This window comes from Vipera berus (genome assembly GCF_964194415.1).
Source record: "Vipera berus genome assembly, chromosome: 5".
In the NCBI taxonomy this organism is placed as follows: Eukaryota; Metazoa; Chordata; class Lepidosauria; order Squamata; family Viperidae; genus Vipera; species Vipera berus.
Window position 1 is genome coordinate 59334497 of NC_138207.1, and position 15633 is coordinate 59350129.

The following is a 15633-nucleotide window of genomic DNA, read 5'->3' on the forward strand; positions in this document are numbered from 1 at the left end:
AATATTCAAAAAATATAAAAAAGAGATAAAAGCTGTTTAAATATAGACCTTTTAATTCTTATCAGCATGAATAGGGATCAGAATGTCCTGACTGACCAGTGACTCATGCCGTGAACACCACCCAGTTGGATAATTCCTACACACATTTCATGAGGCTGCCTTTGAAGATGATCCAGAAACTGAAGTTAGAAGGTCTTCTCTGCAGAAGGCCCCACCTTTTAAAATGTACCAAGAAGTAACTGCTTTATTAAGATTTGATGAATTAAACTGTTTTATTTCAACATTCTTTGGGTAGTCTCTATCTTGGTTTTGGGATGTTGGATTTTCTCATGTGGTTGATTATGATGACTTTCATTGATTTGATGTTCTGCATTGTTGTGAATTATAAGCATGGTGAATCATCAGCATTAAGACACAAGTGGAAAAGCAGAAAAACAGCCTAAGAAAGGTTTAGGTCTCTGTTGATAGCAGGAGAAACTAGGAAGCAGCTAATAGGTAACATCCTGCACTTATAGATGGATGAAGATAACACTTTTTTAGATAAAAAAAGAGTAACTTCTTGTGAGGTAATTGAGCTAAAAAGCAAGATAGGTTTTATATGCCTACAGTATTATTCCTGTGAAGGTTCTGCTTTTCTGTGGTTGTAAGATAACTAGATTTTTAGAAGATGAAATTGGTGTTAAATCTGCAAAGATGAAGGAAATTTTATCTGTGTATTAAATTGGGATTAGTTTATTTCCAATTAGATCAATTTCTTTTCCCTAAACTCACACAATACCCATAATAGTAACTAAGTAAGCATACGAGACCTCCATCTGATCTTATTTCTTGCTGCACTTAGTTGCTTCAAATACTTACACTGTATATATTGTTTTGCTCCTGTGGCTTTTTTGGTTTTCTCAGTTTTTAATTACAGGTAAGCAGAAAGTGATTTATTTTATATAATGCATTTACAATTTTATTTAACATTTATAACCGACAGTCTCAGATGACAAGATAAGCATGTATATGCTTATATAATGTAAAATAAGCAGAATCAGGGAGGCAACTCTCTTTTTGCTTCAACCATGTTTTTTTTAACATTTATTTACGCAAGATATTTGAACTGAAACTGTTATCTATGAATACTAACCTTTTGTGTCAAGCTGTCCTTGCTGCAACAGGGTTTCATCTATGACAAAAGAGGTACTGTTGCCCAGCTGTAATATTCCACTGACTAAACGATTAGCTGTGTAGTCCTTGTGTGGGTTAAATGTTAAGCTGTTCATATTCTCTATGGTCATCTGTAGGCGATATGACTGCCAAAAAAAATATGGCTATAATGAACTGTCATATGGAACATGTACCAAATGAAGAATTAAGCTACTACGTTTCACTAAAAATGACATAAGAGGTTAACGTTTTAATAAAAATCAAGGAATCATGTAATTGCAGATATTCCAGCTAAAGACATCTGATTCTTCCACAAGAAATAAACTCTTTCGAAACACTTAGGTAAGTATTTTCAAAAATCAGAAGTGTAATAAAATGTATGCAAATTGGCTTCAAAAGACAAGAATCTTAAAAATATTCCATTATCCTTGAAAGCATCAAACATATATGACATTTCCCTTAACTACACATTGCTTGAAAATATATATGTAAATAAATCATTCAGCCCTTGCTCTGATGATGTCAACAGCTTGTTGACGAAAGCTCAGCAATAAAGAAGAATTTTCTCTTATATCTCGGAGTTCATCGTTTTTATTTTTACTAACTTCAAACGTCTACACCCGGGATTCCAGTTTTTAAATTTATTTTATATATACAGATATCCAAACACTGGGATAGTTTTAATAAAATCGAGCTTTCGTTGGACAATTGCCAACGTCGTCAGGATGGAATTGCTGGAGGGGTGAAAACCATTTATATCATTGGCGCTTTTGTGCTCCACTCTGTTTGTTTCTATTAGCTGTATTCTCTCGGACTGCTTCGCACTCGTTTTAATGCAGTGCGGTTGCATCTGGATGCTCGCTGTCAATGGGGGATCGCTGTTTGTTCTTCCAATCACGATTGATTTATTTTATTTTTTATTTTAATTCCATTTATATCCCGCCCTTCTCCGAAGACTCAGGGTGGCTTACAAGCTTAGCAGATTGATGCCCTTGTCATTGCACGTGTCCTCATGCCAGAAGCTCTTGGGGATTGCTCCTCCCCCTTCCTGCTTTTTGTAATGTGGGATTGCTGTATAGCCATACAATCTTGAACCTGGCTCAACGTTATACTCTGTGAGTATTCACGTTGTCTGTGCCGTTCCTCTTCCCAACTCCTGAGGGCTTTTACCTTGTTCCAGTGTTTGGATTTCTGTCTTAATTTCAATATGCCTGGGATTCGTAGCAACACACACACACACACACACACACACACACACACGCAGAAAGAATGTTTAATTACACTTTTCCCCCTCTTGTCATTATAATTAAACATACTAGCAAATAAGCAAGGGCAGAAACTGTATCATTAAAATTATGGCATCTATATTCCCTTGAGTGATAGAGGAATTAGAAATAAATTATCTTGTTGGGTACAGATCCATCATTCTGGATATGTCATGCAAGCAGTCGTGCATTGGTGACAAACAGGTAGGCTTATGACAGCAATTGTGGGATCAGAATTTCCACTGCAATGCAATGTGCCTGTAAAATATGACTGCACTACAAAGCAATGGCAATCCCTGCAGTCTTGGTTGCCATTTAATTAAATCCCAGACAGGCCAGTAGATGGGGGAGGGCATGAGGAGGTGCAAGAGAGGCATGGTGTGGGTGTGCAAAGATGTAGTGAGAGTTGAGGAGGGGGTCAGAGAGGTGTGATGAGAATGCAGTTCTGTGAGATGGAACAGTATTTATTTATTTATTTATCAATATTTTTATACCGCCCTTCTCCCGAAGGACTCAGGGCGTTGTACAGGGCAATAAATATAAAAAGCGGAATACAAAAGTTAAAAAACGATTAAATATTTAGCCCAGTTTAAAACAGTATTAAAACATATTAAAACCCCTATCCTAACCCATCAGACCAGGTCAGACTGCTCGAATAGATATGTTTTTAAGTCGCGCCGGAAGGAACGAAGGTTGGGGGCCGTCCGGAGCTCAACCGGCAAGCGGTTCCATAGGTCTGGCGCGCCCACAGAGAACGCTCTCCCCCTGTGGGCCACCAATCGGCATTCTTTGATCGGAGGCACCCTGAGGAGGCCCTCTCTGTGGGAGCGCACTGGACGGAGGGAAGTTGACGCCGGCCGCAGGTGTTGCCCTAGGTCAGGGGTCAGCAACCTGAAACAGTGAAAGAGCCACTCGGAACCGGTTCCCTCACAAAAGGAAAAACTGGGAGCTGCAAAAAATTTCTGCGCATGTGCGTACATGCGCACATGCGCAGAACAGGGTTTGACTGAAGAGTGGAGCCAAGGCGAGATATGCACCTATCCTGCATATTTGAATTGATTGAACTTTTTTAGTCCCACTTTTTTTTTTTGACTGCATGTGGCAGAGGAGCAGGAGCTGCAAGAGACGGCTGAAAGAGCCGCATGCGGCTCCGGAGCCGCAGATTGCAGACCTGTGCCCTAGGTAATCCGGACCCATGCCATGTAAGGCTTTGTAAGTCATTACTAACACCTTGAATCTCACCCGGAGGGCAACCGGCAGCCAATGCAGCTCGCGGAGCAAAGGTGTAGCATGGGAGTATCGGGAAACCCCCAGCACAACTCGCGCGGCTGCATTTTGCACCAGTTGGAGGCTCCGAGTGGACTTCAAGGGCAGCCCCATGTAGAGAGCATTACAGTAGTCTAGACGAGAAGTCACGAGCGCATGAGTGACTGTACGCAAGGCTTGGGGAGGGTAAATAAGAATGGATAAGTGGTAAGAGAGGAGTGGGGAGGGTATGTGGGGATGTGTGAGTGATTGGTGCAGTGCAAGGACTGGGAGAGGATATGTAGGTGGAGAAGGTTTACTCCAGAGACTTGAGATCCTGCTGTCTTCCCAATAACTTTCTGGGGAAGCTGATAGGAAAGGTCACAAATGGCTATTACATGGCTGTGGGGTACTTTTAAGTGCAAGACAGTTGCCAGCAGTGCACCCAAATCACAATCATGTGACTGCAAAGGTGATAGGATGGGAAGAATTCCAAGGACTGCTTGTAATCACTATACATTCAGCACCATCATAACTTTTTTCACTGAACAAATGGTCATAAGTTGAGGACTATCAACCCTACAAAGGACTATCTGTATACAATGAATACTAGTTATTCTCTCTCTGTCTCTTTCTCTCTCACACACACATACAAAAACACATACACACCATTTTGAATTGTCCATTTAGGACTCAATCAGAAGTATGGCAAATTGATTAAGCTATGAGTGAACAATTTTACACATTGCATTATGACATAAACAAAAGGCTGAAAGACAAATTCATTACAACTTAATGTGACAAGTACTGACGTGAACGAGCAGTTAAGGTACACAGCTTATAAATGTAATTCTTACTGCAGGAACAAGCTGCTGAATAATACGGTATACATGCTCTGTGAAGACACTGTTTCTTGGACAGCCACTTAAATTCAGGGCAAATTTTCCCAGAGGAAGGACATCTCTTCTTGCATAGCTAGATAACACAAAAGATAGAAAGGTAAGGTTAAGAGCAATATTGATACTTTGAAAGCATACATACAGTGAAATTAGTAGAACAATTATGAACAAGCACCAACAAAGATATAGTATTTGAAGATAGCTTAAAACTGTAATAGGAATATAGTTTTGGAAATATATTCATGTCCATACTGGAAACTATTTTAAAATCTTGAGCTCCTTTCCATTGATATTTCAGGCAGCAGAGAATGTTGAAATGATTTAAAGTGTTGAATTGATTATTATTTTTAAAAGACCACAAAAAGACCATGGGGGAATGCATTAACTGCTATTTTAAATTGTTTAATTGTCTACGGTCTCTCATCAGTTGTCTGTTAAGGCAAATACAATGTGGATAAAATTGCTTGCTTCTGCACTGATACAGTGCACAGAAGTGATAGTTATCCCATACTTCTTGTAACAACTTGTAATTTTTGTGTGTGCAGAATTTCATGCACTTAATACTTAAAATACAATGCTAGTGTCTATTGGCCTTTGATCATATTCAGAAGATCATCATCTACATCAGCTGAAGAAAATTACCATATCTCACTTGAGTTGCTGCAAAAATAAATATATGCATATTTGTGAAACTCTTTTAACTGTTTATTGCATTTGCCTCTTCTCCTGGCAAATATTCTTCTTACTTCCAACATGATACTTGTGTTAGCATCTTAAAAATTGTTGATTTAGAATACTACCATTTTGTATTGTATAAATACTAAAATGCCAACAGCCGTTACATAAAAAAAATATAAAGATCCAAGAAAAAATTTAAAAACACACCTCTTTTTTTTGGCCTTACAAGCCTACTCTACATGTTTTGATTGAATACATTCTTATTTTTATGAATGTATAAATGCCATTTAATAATTTTTCAGTGTCATTTTTTAATTTTGAGAGGCCTTTAAAATTAAAGACCATAAAATCCCTTCATGGTATGGGTTCAGTTTATCTGAGGAACCATCTGAGTCGGATGAAATTAGTCTGTCCCACCAGCATTGGCAGAAGAAGCTTGCTGTAGTCCTGGTCAATCAAGGAATTTTGCCTGGCAGGGTCCAGAAAAGCCTTTTCTACCATGGCACCCATACTCTTGAACACGGTGCTTCCAGAGGCAAGATCTGCACCCACCCTGTTGGTCTTCTGGTTTGAAGATCAGGCTCTGCCAACTGGTCCAGGGCCTCAGTGGGGGAGTGGCATCTTGGAGGTGGTTAATGGATTAGATGTCCAATCTGAGGCCCATGGGCTGTGTTGTGATTCAGGGTCAGCCTGTGGGTTCGGCAGTTGGGTTGGACGACTCAGAGGAGGAGGGGGGTGTTGAAGACCTTGCTGAGGGGGTTGAAGATCTTGCTGATGAGAGCCCTCAGCCAGGCCCCTCCCACCTGGTCACCACGGAGACCCAGCTGTGTGAGCCTGACAGCGTGGATGAAGATGACCCACAGCTGGCCCTGTTCAAGGACGCCTGACGCAGGAGGCAGTCAATTAGGAGTAAACAGAGGAAGGCAATGGGGCTCCTCGGAAGGAGGCAGAGAGAAGCCACGCCCTGAACTCTATATAAGGGGAATGTGTGGGAGGGCTGGTTTGCTGAAGGCAACCGCTCGGATAGTTCATGTTTCTTAAAGCTCCTGTTTCTTGGTTGTGTCTTGTTTGTTTTTGTAGCAATTAATTTGGCAGGCGTAATTCCAGCCTCTTGCCTTCTTGTAAAAGGGGTTGTCCCTGCCTTTTCTGCAGGGCCAGTAGCAGGCTGGTACAGAACAGGCTGCATGCAGCCTTGGATAACTAGTGATGTGGCCCCGTAAGATCGTAAACTTTTAACATTATTATGTGATTTATATACATTAACTACATTATATATTTTATATGCACGTCAATTCCCCTTCACTCAAAGTGGCCCAGACAGAGATTGGGCACCCATGGATTAGACAGACCACACGTCCTCCCTATGTGCATTTTGTTCCCTTCCTCTCCATCTTGGTCAATTTTAAATTTATGGTGTTTATTTATTGCTTTAATGTTTTATGTGATATTTTTTTCTTGAATCACTGTAAATCACCTAGAGTTGCCTTGGCAAGATGGGCAGCCAACATCTAGAAAGTTTTTGGTTTAATTAGAAATAAACACACAGGTGCTTTCTAGGACAAGATTTATAACTGGCAAAATTGCCAGGAAAAGCACTGACACTTTCCTTTGTGTTTCTGTCTGGATTGAATTAAAGGAGCAGGAAGACTAAAAGAGTGATTATCAGAAGAACGTGGATTCACTGGATTACCCCAGCAAGAAGGATGGATCCACAAAGTATATTTGATGGCGAAGGACTGAATCATGACTAGAAAGAAAAAGCCATGCTAGAAAATATGGGAATCCCAACAGAGCAGACCAGGGAGCTGGTTCTCCAAAAGAGCTGAAAAAAGGAGATTATTTTTTCCTTCTTCCCCTCCTTCCAAGTTAGAAAGGCTATGAACAGGAAACTGAAGATAAGGAAAGCTGTCTAGAAGAAGTTAACATTTTTATATTAACAATTGTTATGTTAATTCCTTCTAGACAGGTGTTTTTTTTTTACAGTACTTTCAGCTCAATGAATAAGTGTAGCAGTTCTATGGATAAGAAAATGATGCAAACTGTTAAGGAACGTCAAGGAGATGTATTTACCTTAGTAGACATAACATTACCACACATTGGAAAAACAAACACAAATTATTTACTTTATTTGCAGTATGAAAATTAAAATAATTTTCATTTTTAGGTTGCAGAATAATAGTGTATGTTTGTCTCAATTAAATACTTTCTCCCTTTTACCTCTTCTCCCGCAAGACATGTTAAACAGACAAATTTGTTACTTACACTGTGGAAATGAGATGTAATATAACATATTCAGCAGCCAAGCTGTCTCCCAAAAAGGCGTGAGTGAGGAAGCCAAGAAGCTCTGCTCTAACAGGTGATAGTTCAGACATAAAACTAGAAACAACTAAAATAGACAGCATAGGCAAGAATCAGAAAATACAAATGAATTTTTCTATACAGGTAGTCCTCAACTTACAATTATTTGTTCAGTGACTGCTCAAAGTTACAACAACTCTGAAAAAAGTATTGTTATGACTGGTTTTCACAGTTATGACCACTGCAGAATACCCATGGTCACATGATCAAAATTCAGGTGATTGGCAACTGGCATGTATTTATGACAGTTCCACTGCCCTGGGGCCATGTGATCATTGTTTGTAACATTCTCAGCTGACATACAACAAAGTCAATGGGGTAAGCCAGATTCAGTTAACCATATGATTCACTTAACAACTGCAGTGATTCATTCAACAACTGGTACAAAAAAATTGGGGTTCCATTGTGCTCGTAAGACTACCCGTACTGTGCAGATAGCTCTCAACTTACAACTGGTCGCTTAATGACCATTCGAAGTGACAATGAATCTCCCCAAAGCTACATACAATCTATTTTGATAGTTGTCCCCTTGGCAATCATGTGATCACATTTTGGGGACAGTTGATAATTGGATCTTTTACCAAAAAAGATTGCTGTCAATCCTATTTGCAATTCATTTTCCTTGAATTCTAAAAGCAATTTGGATTATTGTAATAAATTATATTTGAATAATGTATTTGAAAATAAATGTATTTGAAAATAAACTGTTCATTTTAGCTAAGAATTTTATAGTAAAACATTAATAAAATGGTATGGACATTAGCAAGTTTGTTTAGATTTAAAATTATAGAGATCAATAATGATATCAATCTAGCTACGGACACATTATAAACATACATTAATACTGCCTGTACATTTCATCTGCCTCTCTTCATTAGGTAAACCTGCAAAATACATCAACTCATCTACTATTATTAGAGAAGTCAGTGGCTATTATACACTGTGACAAACTTATGGTACGCATGAATTTAAAAATACTGATTTGGGAAATGTGTTTGTGAAATATTTCAACAATCTTTTAGTGAGGATGTTATTAAAATGTACAGGTTTAGACACTAAATCCAAAATTTAAAATATAAACTCTCACAAAAAGACAACAGAAATATAAAATTCTTAAACGGTATTCACATAATATTTGCCATGAAAGAGAAAATAAAAAGTCTATGCCATATCAATTTTTTTTCTTATGGACCTCCCTGACTCAAAGGAGGAGAAAAATGGCTTATACAACATTTAGCAATGTACCTTTATGCTTAAGTATTAAGGATGCTAGGAACAAACTGACCTTTTTGTGTATAAATAAATGAAAACAATAAAATCTAATACAGCAGGGGTGTCAAACTTGCAACATCACGTGACGTCTTATCGTGACTTTTTTTCCATTGCCGGCAATGGGGTGGGCGGGGTTTTGGCATGACGGATCCAGCCCATGAGCTGGCAGTTTGACACCTCTGCAATACAGGCATTCAATAGTAACAAGGTAATCTTTCTCTAAATAGCTGAAATACTTACAGCTCTTGCTTTCTTCCTCATTAAGGCAAGCAGGTAACAATGGATTTATGTGCTGAAGTTTCTGTGCCAGAATTACATGGATTCTGGGAACTAATGATGCTGGAGGACTATGAACTCTCTGTTCCTCCACAGTATCCATACAATCCATAGACTCCACCGGAGAGGAGGAATTCTCCCTAAAATATAAAAGTTGCTCTATTTAGGCCCGTTTAATCTCTAAATTGCTCGCAAGATTTTTTTCCTGTCAAAGAAAAAGGTACTTTATTTAAACATAAAATGTCAGTATGATAAACAGTATAAATAAGGTTCTTGAATTATTTCATATTTTTGCAGCAATCAAAGTAAACTCCTCAGTTATCTCTTTTAAAAATGCTCCTGAATATAAAGAACGGACATCACCTTTTTATTCTTTATATGGTACAATAAAATAAGTACTGTTTAGAATTGGGACAAATCTAGATCTCTAAAATTTAGTTATAGATTCAACCAGGGCTTTTTTTTGTCATAGAACACCCAGAACGGAGTTCCGGCACCTTTTTTGGATGGAAGGGAAGGCAAGTTGTATGATGTGTGTGAGTTCCGGCACTTTTTTTTTTACAAAAAAAAAAGCACTGGATTCAACACTATATAAAGTAGCAATTTGTGGGCTAGCATTATTCTTCCAAAAAAAGAAAGAAAAAAAGTATTATTTTTCAGTTTTTCTGAAACACACTGACAAAGAAGAAAATTAAATGTTGCTACTAATGTTTTATAGAAACTTTACAAATTACCTATTATTTGTGGACCAAATATGTGAATTTCTTCAGTCACAATGATGGCAAACTTGCATTTTATCATCACTAAAATGTTACCTTTCTTCATTGTTCAGCATGTTCAGGACAGGATCGACAGACAAAATCCCATACACCTCAAGAATATCATTGACTTTGAAACTGTCCCCATTTTCATATATCTGCCACAAACAGAATATGTTTAAGAGGAGAAATTGCAGTAAGACAATATGAAGTACTGTAAAAGCAATAGCTACTTGAACATACTAATAAATTATAGTTTACTACTATGGGAGAAGGTTTGTATCATAACTGTCTCTCAAAACTGTCTGCTTCAATAAAAAAAGTAGCTGCGTTCCAAATCCTAACAATATACAGTGGCTCAATATACCCTTCAGTGACGGGCTTTGTGCAACTATCAGACTATTTTTACATCAATAATGATTGAAGCAATGTGATATATAATTTAATATAGGTAGTTTTCAACTTCCGACCACAATTTAGCCCGGAATTTCCATTGCTGTGTGAAACAGTTAAGTTTATTTTGCCCCATTTTATCACCTTTCTTGTCACAATTAAGTGAATCACTGCAGCTATTCAGTTAATAAATTAATCTGTTAAGTGAATCCAGCTTCCCCATTGACTTTGCTTGTCAGAAGGTCGCAAAAGATGACACCGGGACACCATCATAAATATGAGTCAGTTGCCAAGTGTCCGAATTTTGATCACATGGCCATGGGGATGCTGCAACGGTTGTAAGTGTGAAAAACAGCCATTAGCCCCCTTTTTCAGTGCCGTTGTAACTTAGAACGAATGAACTGTTGTAAGTCGAGGACTACCTGTATATTGTACATGGCTTTGGTTCATGTATCAGTTCCAAATGTAAATTTCAACACATCTCCACACTTCTAACACATGTCAAAGTGATTCTGTTTCAGGTGCTGCTCAAGACATTACCTTCACAAGACACGCAGGGCCCTTTTCTCCTGGGAGTGGAAAATTCAGATCGAGCGGAGATGAACAGTTTAAGGAAAACATCTGATGTCTTGCAGAAGCTTCTGTTTCTAATCGCTTTGGCTCTCCACTCCCTTGGATATCAGGCACATTTCCTAGAATTAAAAAAACAAACAAGTTTCAACTACCTTAAAACTCATAATTTGAGATTAAAACTTATTGCTTTTTGAAAAATGTACAACATGCTGAATCAAAAGTGCAGTTGCAAAAACTTGAGCTTAGATTCCTTTCAGAATAGTAATTCCCCAAAAGTATTAATTTACAAAAGGGATATGGATCAAACCAAGCAAATGAGTACTCTCTTCAGAATACTATGAAGGGTAGGAAAAGAAGTGGAAATGACTAGAAACAAAGAAGAGGGAAGCCATTATTTTATTTGTTTCTTACACTTTTTCTCTCTCCCTGACCTCAACATCCGGCATCAGTGGACTAAAGTGCTTATTTCTGGACATTATATATGAAGTGTTTTTAAAATTATGTTAGAACTACAAAAATATAGAGGACTCTGCAAATGGCCCACCTCTGATCTAGCTTGCAATTTTTTTTCCAATAACTGCAAGCCAAATAATCACCAAGTTCACAACCACCTTCATTATTTTTTTTTGCTGCATCTAGCATTCAGTTATATATTGTCCTATTTATTTTCATGGCTAACAATATATCATCTCTACATGAGTTTTCTCTTCCTATAAACCAGAATCATTTTCAAGAGTATACTATTTGCAAATACTGGTCTGTAAATCATATATCTGTAGCTACAAATTGACCTATGGGTAATACATCAAGAACTTCAGACCAATGGTACACTCTTGCTCTTTTTGCAACTATCACTGAACTCATCTAATTATTTCCAAAAATGAGATAATGATATATAAGATCATATTCTAAAAATATTCTAAGTCATCAAGGCATATATCACTTCAGTGCAAATGGATACACCACAATATTAAGAATAATAAGTGACTTTCAGGAGAAAGACAACATTATCTCAGCTGATACCCATATGCTGCTCTCTCTGTTTTGATGGATGCAACTCCATGTCTTCATCATCCTCATAACTCCTCTTATGGCGACTTGGTGTGTATGATGTTGATGGACAAACTCGAGCTTGACTTGCACTATTATAAGCGTAAGTTTTAAGTTAAGGACAGAATGAATGAATAAAATTATCTGGAAATTTAATTAAACATTTAATTTAAAATTAAGGCAATGCTATCCTTTCCCAAGCTGAACGAAAAGATAATAGCATTTTGTAAGTTTAGCATATAACTACATCGTGTAATGTTTCATAATCTTATATAATTTTAAATAGTTTTGTAGAAATATTGAAGAATGAATGTAAACAAATTAAAAAAGAATACTACACCAATACTAGCGGACTATATGGCAATAAGGAAGGAGCATGATTTGGCTTACAATAGCAGGTCATTCATCTGTAGATGTTATTGTATATACGTATTTATTTATTTAACTTCCTTTTGGCAACCCTATAATCCCTTAATTCAGGGTATGGCTGCCTATCTTAATATCTAACCTGGAGCAAAAAGTAATGCAGAAAATAATGCAATCTGTATTAAAAAAATACAATAAACAAGGTACCACACTGATGGCAGCTTAGAGATGCTACACTATAAAAATTTCATATTAGAAAAGTAATCAAAACGTTGCTAAATTGCTTAATACATGCTATTTCTCTATAAATTATCTCATTTCCTCATTACAATTCTTTATCACTTGATATAGAAATATCTCGCTATCACAATCAGCTTGGAAGAGATGTTCTCTGTCTCAACATATACACATGATCCAAACAAAAATAAAAACCTGTCCCCAAATATGCTTCCTTTATTGTCAAGGATTCAGAAAATCCCCATTCTACTACAGTTTAAAAAAGCTCTTTAAAAAGTTACTTTTATTAACAAAAAGACTTCTTCAAATAGCCATTTTGTTCAGCATCTATAGCATTTGTTGATGGAGTCAAAAGATAAATTCTGAAGTTCAGACTCTGATCTATCTACATCTACAAATATCAATGTTCTGCAGGCAATGATCTTCTCTGTAATACTCTGTGGGAGCAAACATTGAAGAAGCAGGATAGAAATCTGCTAGCTGCTGAAATATACCATAACCAGGAAAATAAATGAATGGATCATAGAACAAGTCAATCCAGAATTCTCACTTGAGATGATAATACTGCTGAAATGATTATATTTTGGATCTATGATGAAAATACTTAGCTGCCCCAAGACTTCTTATGGTGGGAAATCTGGAGAAGAGTCCAACCAGAAGCAAGGTGGCTGGATTTAATTACAACAGCAATGGTTGCATTACTGGAATAATAATAATAATAATTTTATTTGTATACCGCCCTTCTCCCGAAGGACTCAGGGCAGTGAACAGGGCAAACATATAAAAATACAAAGATACAAAAGTTAAAAAAGAATTAAACACAATGCCCAAGCTAAAACAATAAATAGATATATTAAAAACAACAATAAAATCCCAACCCATCCCCCATCAGGCCAGGCCGGCTTGTTCGAACAAGTGAGTCTTCAGATCGCATCGGAAGGAGCGAAGGTCGGGCGCCATCCGGAGCTCAACCGGCAACCGATTCCATAAATCCGGGGTGCCCACAGAGAAGGACCTGCCCCTGGGGGCCACCAGACGACATTCTCTGACCGGTGGCACCCTGAGGAGGCCCTCTCTGTGGGAACGCACAGGGAGGAGGGAAGTTGATGCCGGCAGCAGGTGATCCCTGAGGTACTCCGGACCCATGCCATGTAGGGCCTTGAAAACCATTACCAGTACCTTGAATCTCACTCGGAAGACAACTGGGAGCCAATGCAGCTCACGGAGCAGAGGTGTAACATGGGAGTATCGGGAGACTCCCAACACAACTCTCGCGGCTGCATTCTGTACCAGTTGAAGCCTCCGAGTAGTCCTCGGAGAAGGAAGGAAGACATGAAGAAGGATCAGGATGGGAATAGAGGAAGTCCATCTCAGTGGTCATTACAAGTTGATACAACTTGATGGCATGTAATCAATCAACCAATCAATTCTTTTCTATTAAGTATTAAAGGGTTTGCACTATTATCACTAGTTTTTTTATAGTTTTTATATATGAATGCACAATATTATAAGCTAGAAAGGATATTTCTTTTACCCATGCTGATTCTCCTGGCACTGGAACACAGTAAAAAGTCTGTCTATCTGCAGTCACAATTTGTTTAGGATTTAAATCTATTTCTTGATGAGGCTAGAAGAAGAAGTATTATACTTCATTAGCATACTGTAAAAATAAAGAAATAGTGTAAAGTTGTTATAAAAGTGAAATACATGTGATTTTTTTTCTAAAGGGAAGTAATCTTAAAATAAATTTACAATTAGTGTGCTAGAAGGCAATATCGGTATTTATTCTAAGGAATTATAAGGAAGGAACTCTAATCTCTGTGGATCAAAAGTTCCTGTAACAACTTTTTTTGACTTATATAAAATAATGAAAGCTGATTTTGTTTTTTTTAATATCAACAATAGTACAGTGCTAGTTTGAACTTTATCATTTGAAGCATGACATTTCCTTGTTGGCAATATTGTATTCAAGTAGGAGCACTAGTGAAAATGTATGGAGCCAAATTTAAATTAAATCCTAGTCTACACAATATTTATTAATATATGCTAATAATCAATTCATTTTCCAAGTGTTTTAATGTTATCACTGCAGCACCAAATATCTATATGTAAGGGATATAAGCATATGAATTGCAAGGTGTGACCCCCCAAAACAAATTCTACAAGAAAACTATATGGAAGAGATCCCAGAACACTCCTAGCAACAGTAGAATAAATACACAGTATGTTTGGAAAGGGGAGAAACAGAACATCCCCCAAAAGGGCAATAATTGGCATAGAGACCTTCTGCACAGGAATACATTATAAAATGTATTTATTTACTATAACTTGTATGCTGCCTCCGTCTTAAGATCTGTTATCCAATCTCAAATGTTCCAAGCATTGTTAAATCTTACAATGACAATGCTAAAAATACACATTCATACTCCTTAATAATTTATTTGTGTTTGCCTTAGTTTAAGTCTACTTCATGACTCTGATAAAGGTGAACTTTTCTTATGAAAGCAAAAATATAATATAAAATTATTTTTGTGGAAACAGACTAATGTTGTGCAGCTTCTCAAGTGTAGACCCAGACATACATTTGAGTGAAAAGTGAAAATATTAGAATGTGTGAAGGGCTAGTACTTTTAAAAACCACTGACACTGGCATTGTTGACTTGTACGTTCAAAATAGAATAGAGGCAAATATTCTGCAAAAATACATTTAGGAGGACTAGTTTTGTCACTGATTCAATAAGTGAGGATATATCAGTGCAAATGAATGTTCAATTATATTAATTAAAAAAGAAGCACTAGAGAAGGCTCCGGGAGGTACATTCCATTCCATTCCATTCTATTGTATTCTATTCTACTCATTAAAAAACAAACTATATTTTGATGCTGTGTGATTTATTACTACAAAACTTGTATCTGTCTCCATTTCTTGATTGCTTATAGTATTAATTATGGAAGCTTTAAGGCAAAAATCAATTAATACAATTGTATCTAAAAACTCCAATGCACCACCATTTGGGCTTGCATGAAAAAAAATAATCTCCAAATGTCTTTTTGAAAAGCCACGTTTTTCCAGTTCTCCAAAAATATATCCATAGAAAGATAAAATAGAAA

The 15633-nt window shown here is 37.1% G+C and overlaps 1 protein-coding gene across 7 annotated transcripts in view; it reads right to left on the reverse strand.

The window, feature by feature from the left end:
* MCMBP (minichromosome maintenance complex binding protein) overlaps positions 1 to 15633 on the reverse strand; it is a 32934-nt gene that overhangs the window by 8704 nt on the left and 8597 nt on the right. For 5 of the 7 annotated variants that reach the window (XR_014026605.1, XM_081329104.1, XM_081329106.1 and 2 more), the window contains exons 5-12: positions 14048 to 14149; positions 11893 to 12022; positions 10837 to 10988; positions 9961 to 10061; positions 9110 to 9285; positions 7502 to 7625; positions 4520 to 4637; positions 1133 to 1298 (exon numbers count right to left, since the gene is read on the reverse strand). Coding sequence is in view for 6 of the 7 variants with exons in the window: in XM_081329104.1 (XP_081185230.1) it covers positions 1133 to 1298; positions 4520 to 4637; positions 7502 to 7625; positions 9110 to 9285; positions 9961 to 10061; positions 10837 to 10988; positions 11893 to 12022; positions 14048 to 14149 (1069 nt within the window). In the remaining variant the exon portion in view is untranslated. Of the gene's footprint in view, positions 1 to 1132; positions 1299 to 4519; positions 4638 to 7501; positions 7626 to 9109; positions 9286 to 9960; positions 10062 to 10836; positions 10989 to 11892; positions 12023 to 14047; positions 14150 to 15633 lie in introns of those variants that run through there. The other 2 variants (XM_081329109.1, XM_081329108.1) reach the window with 2 other exon arrangements.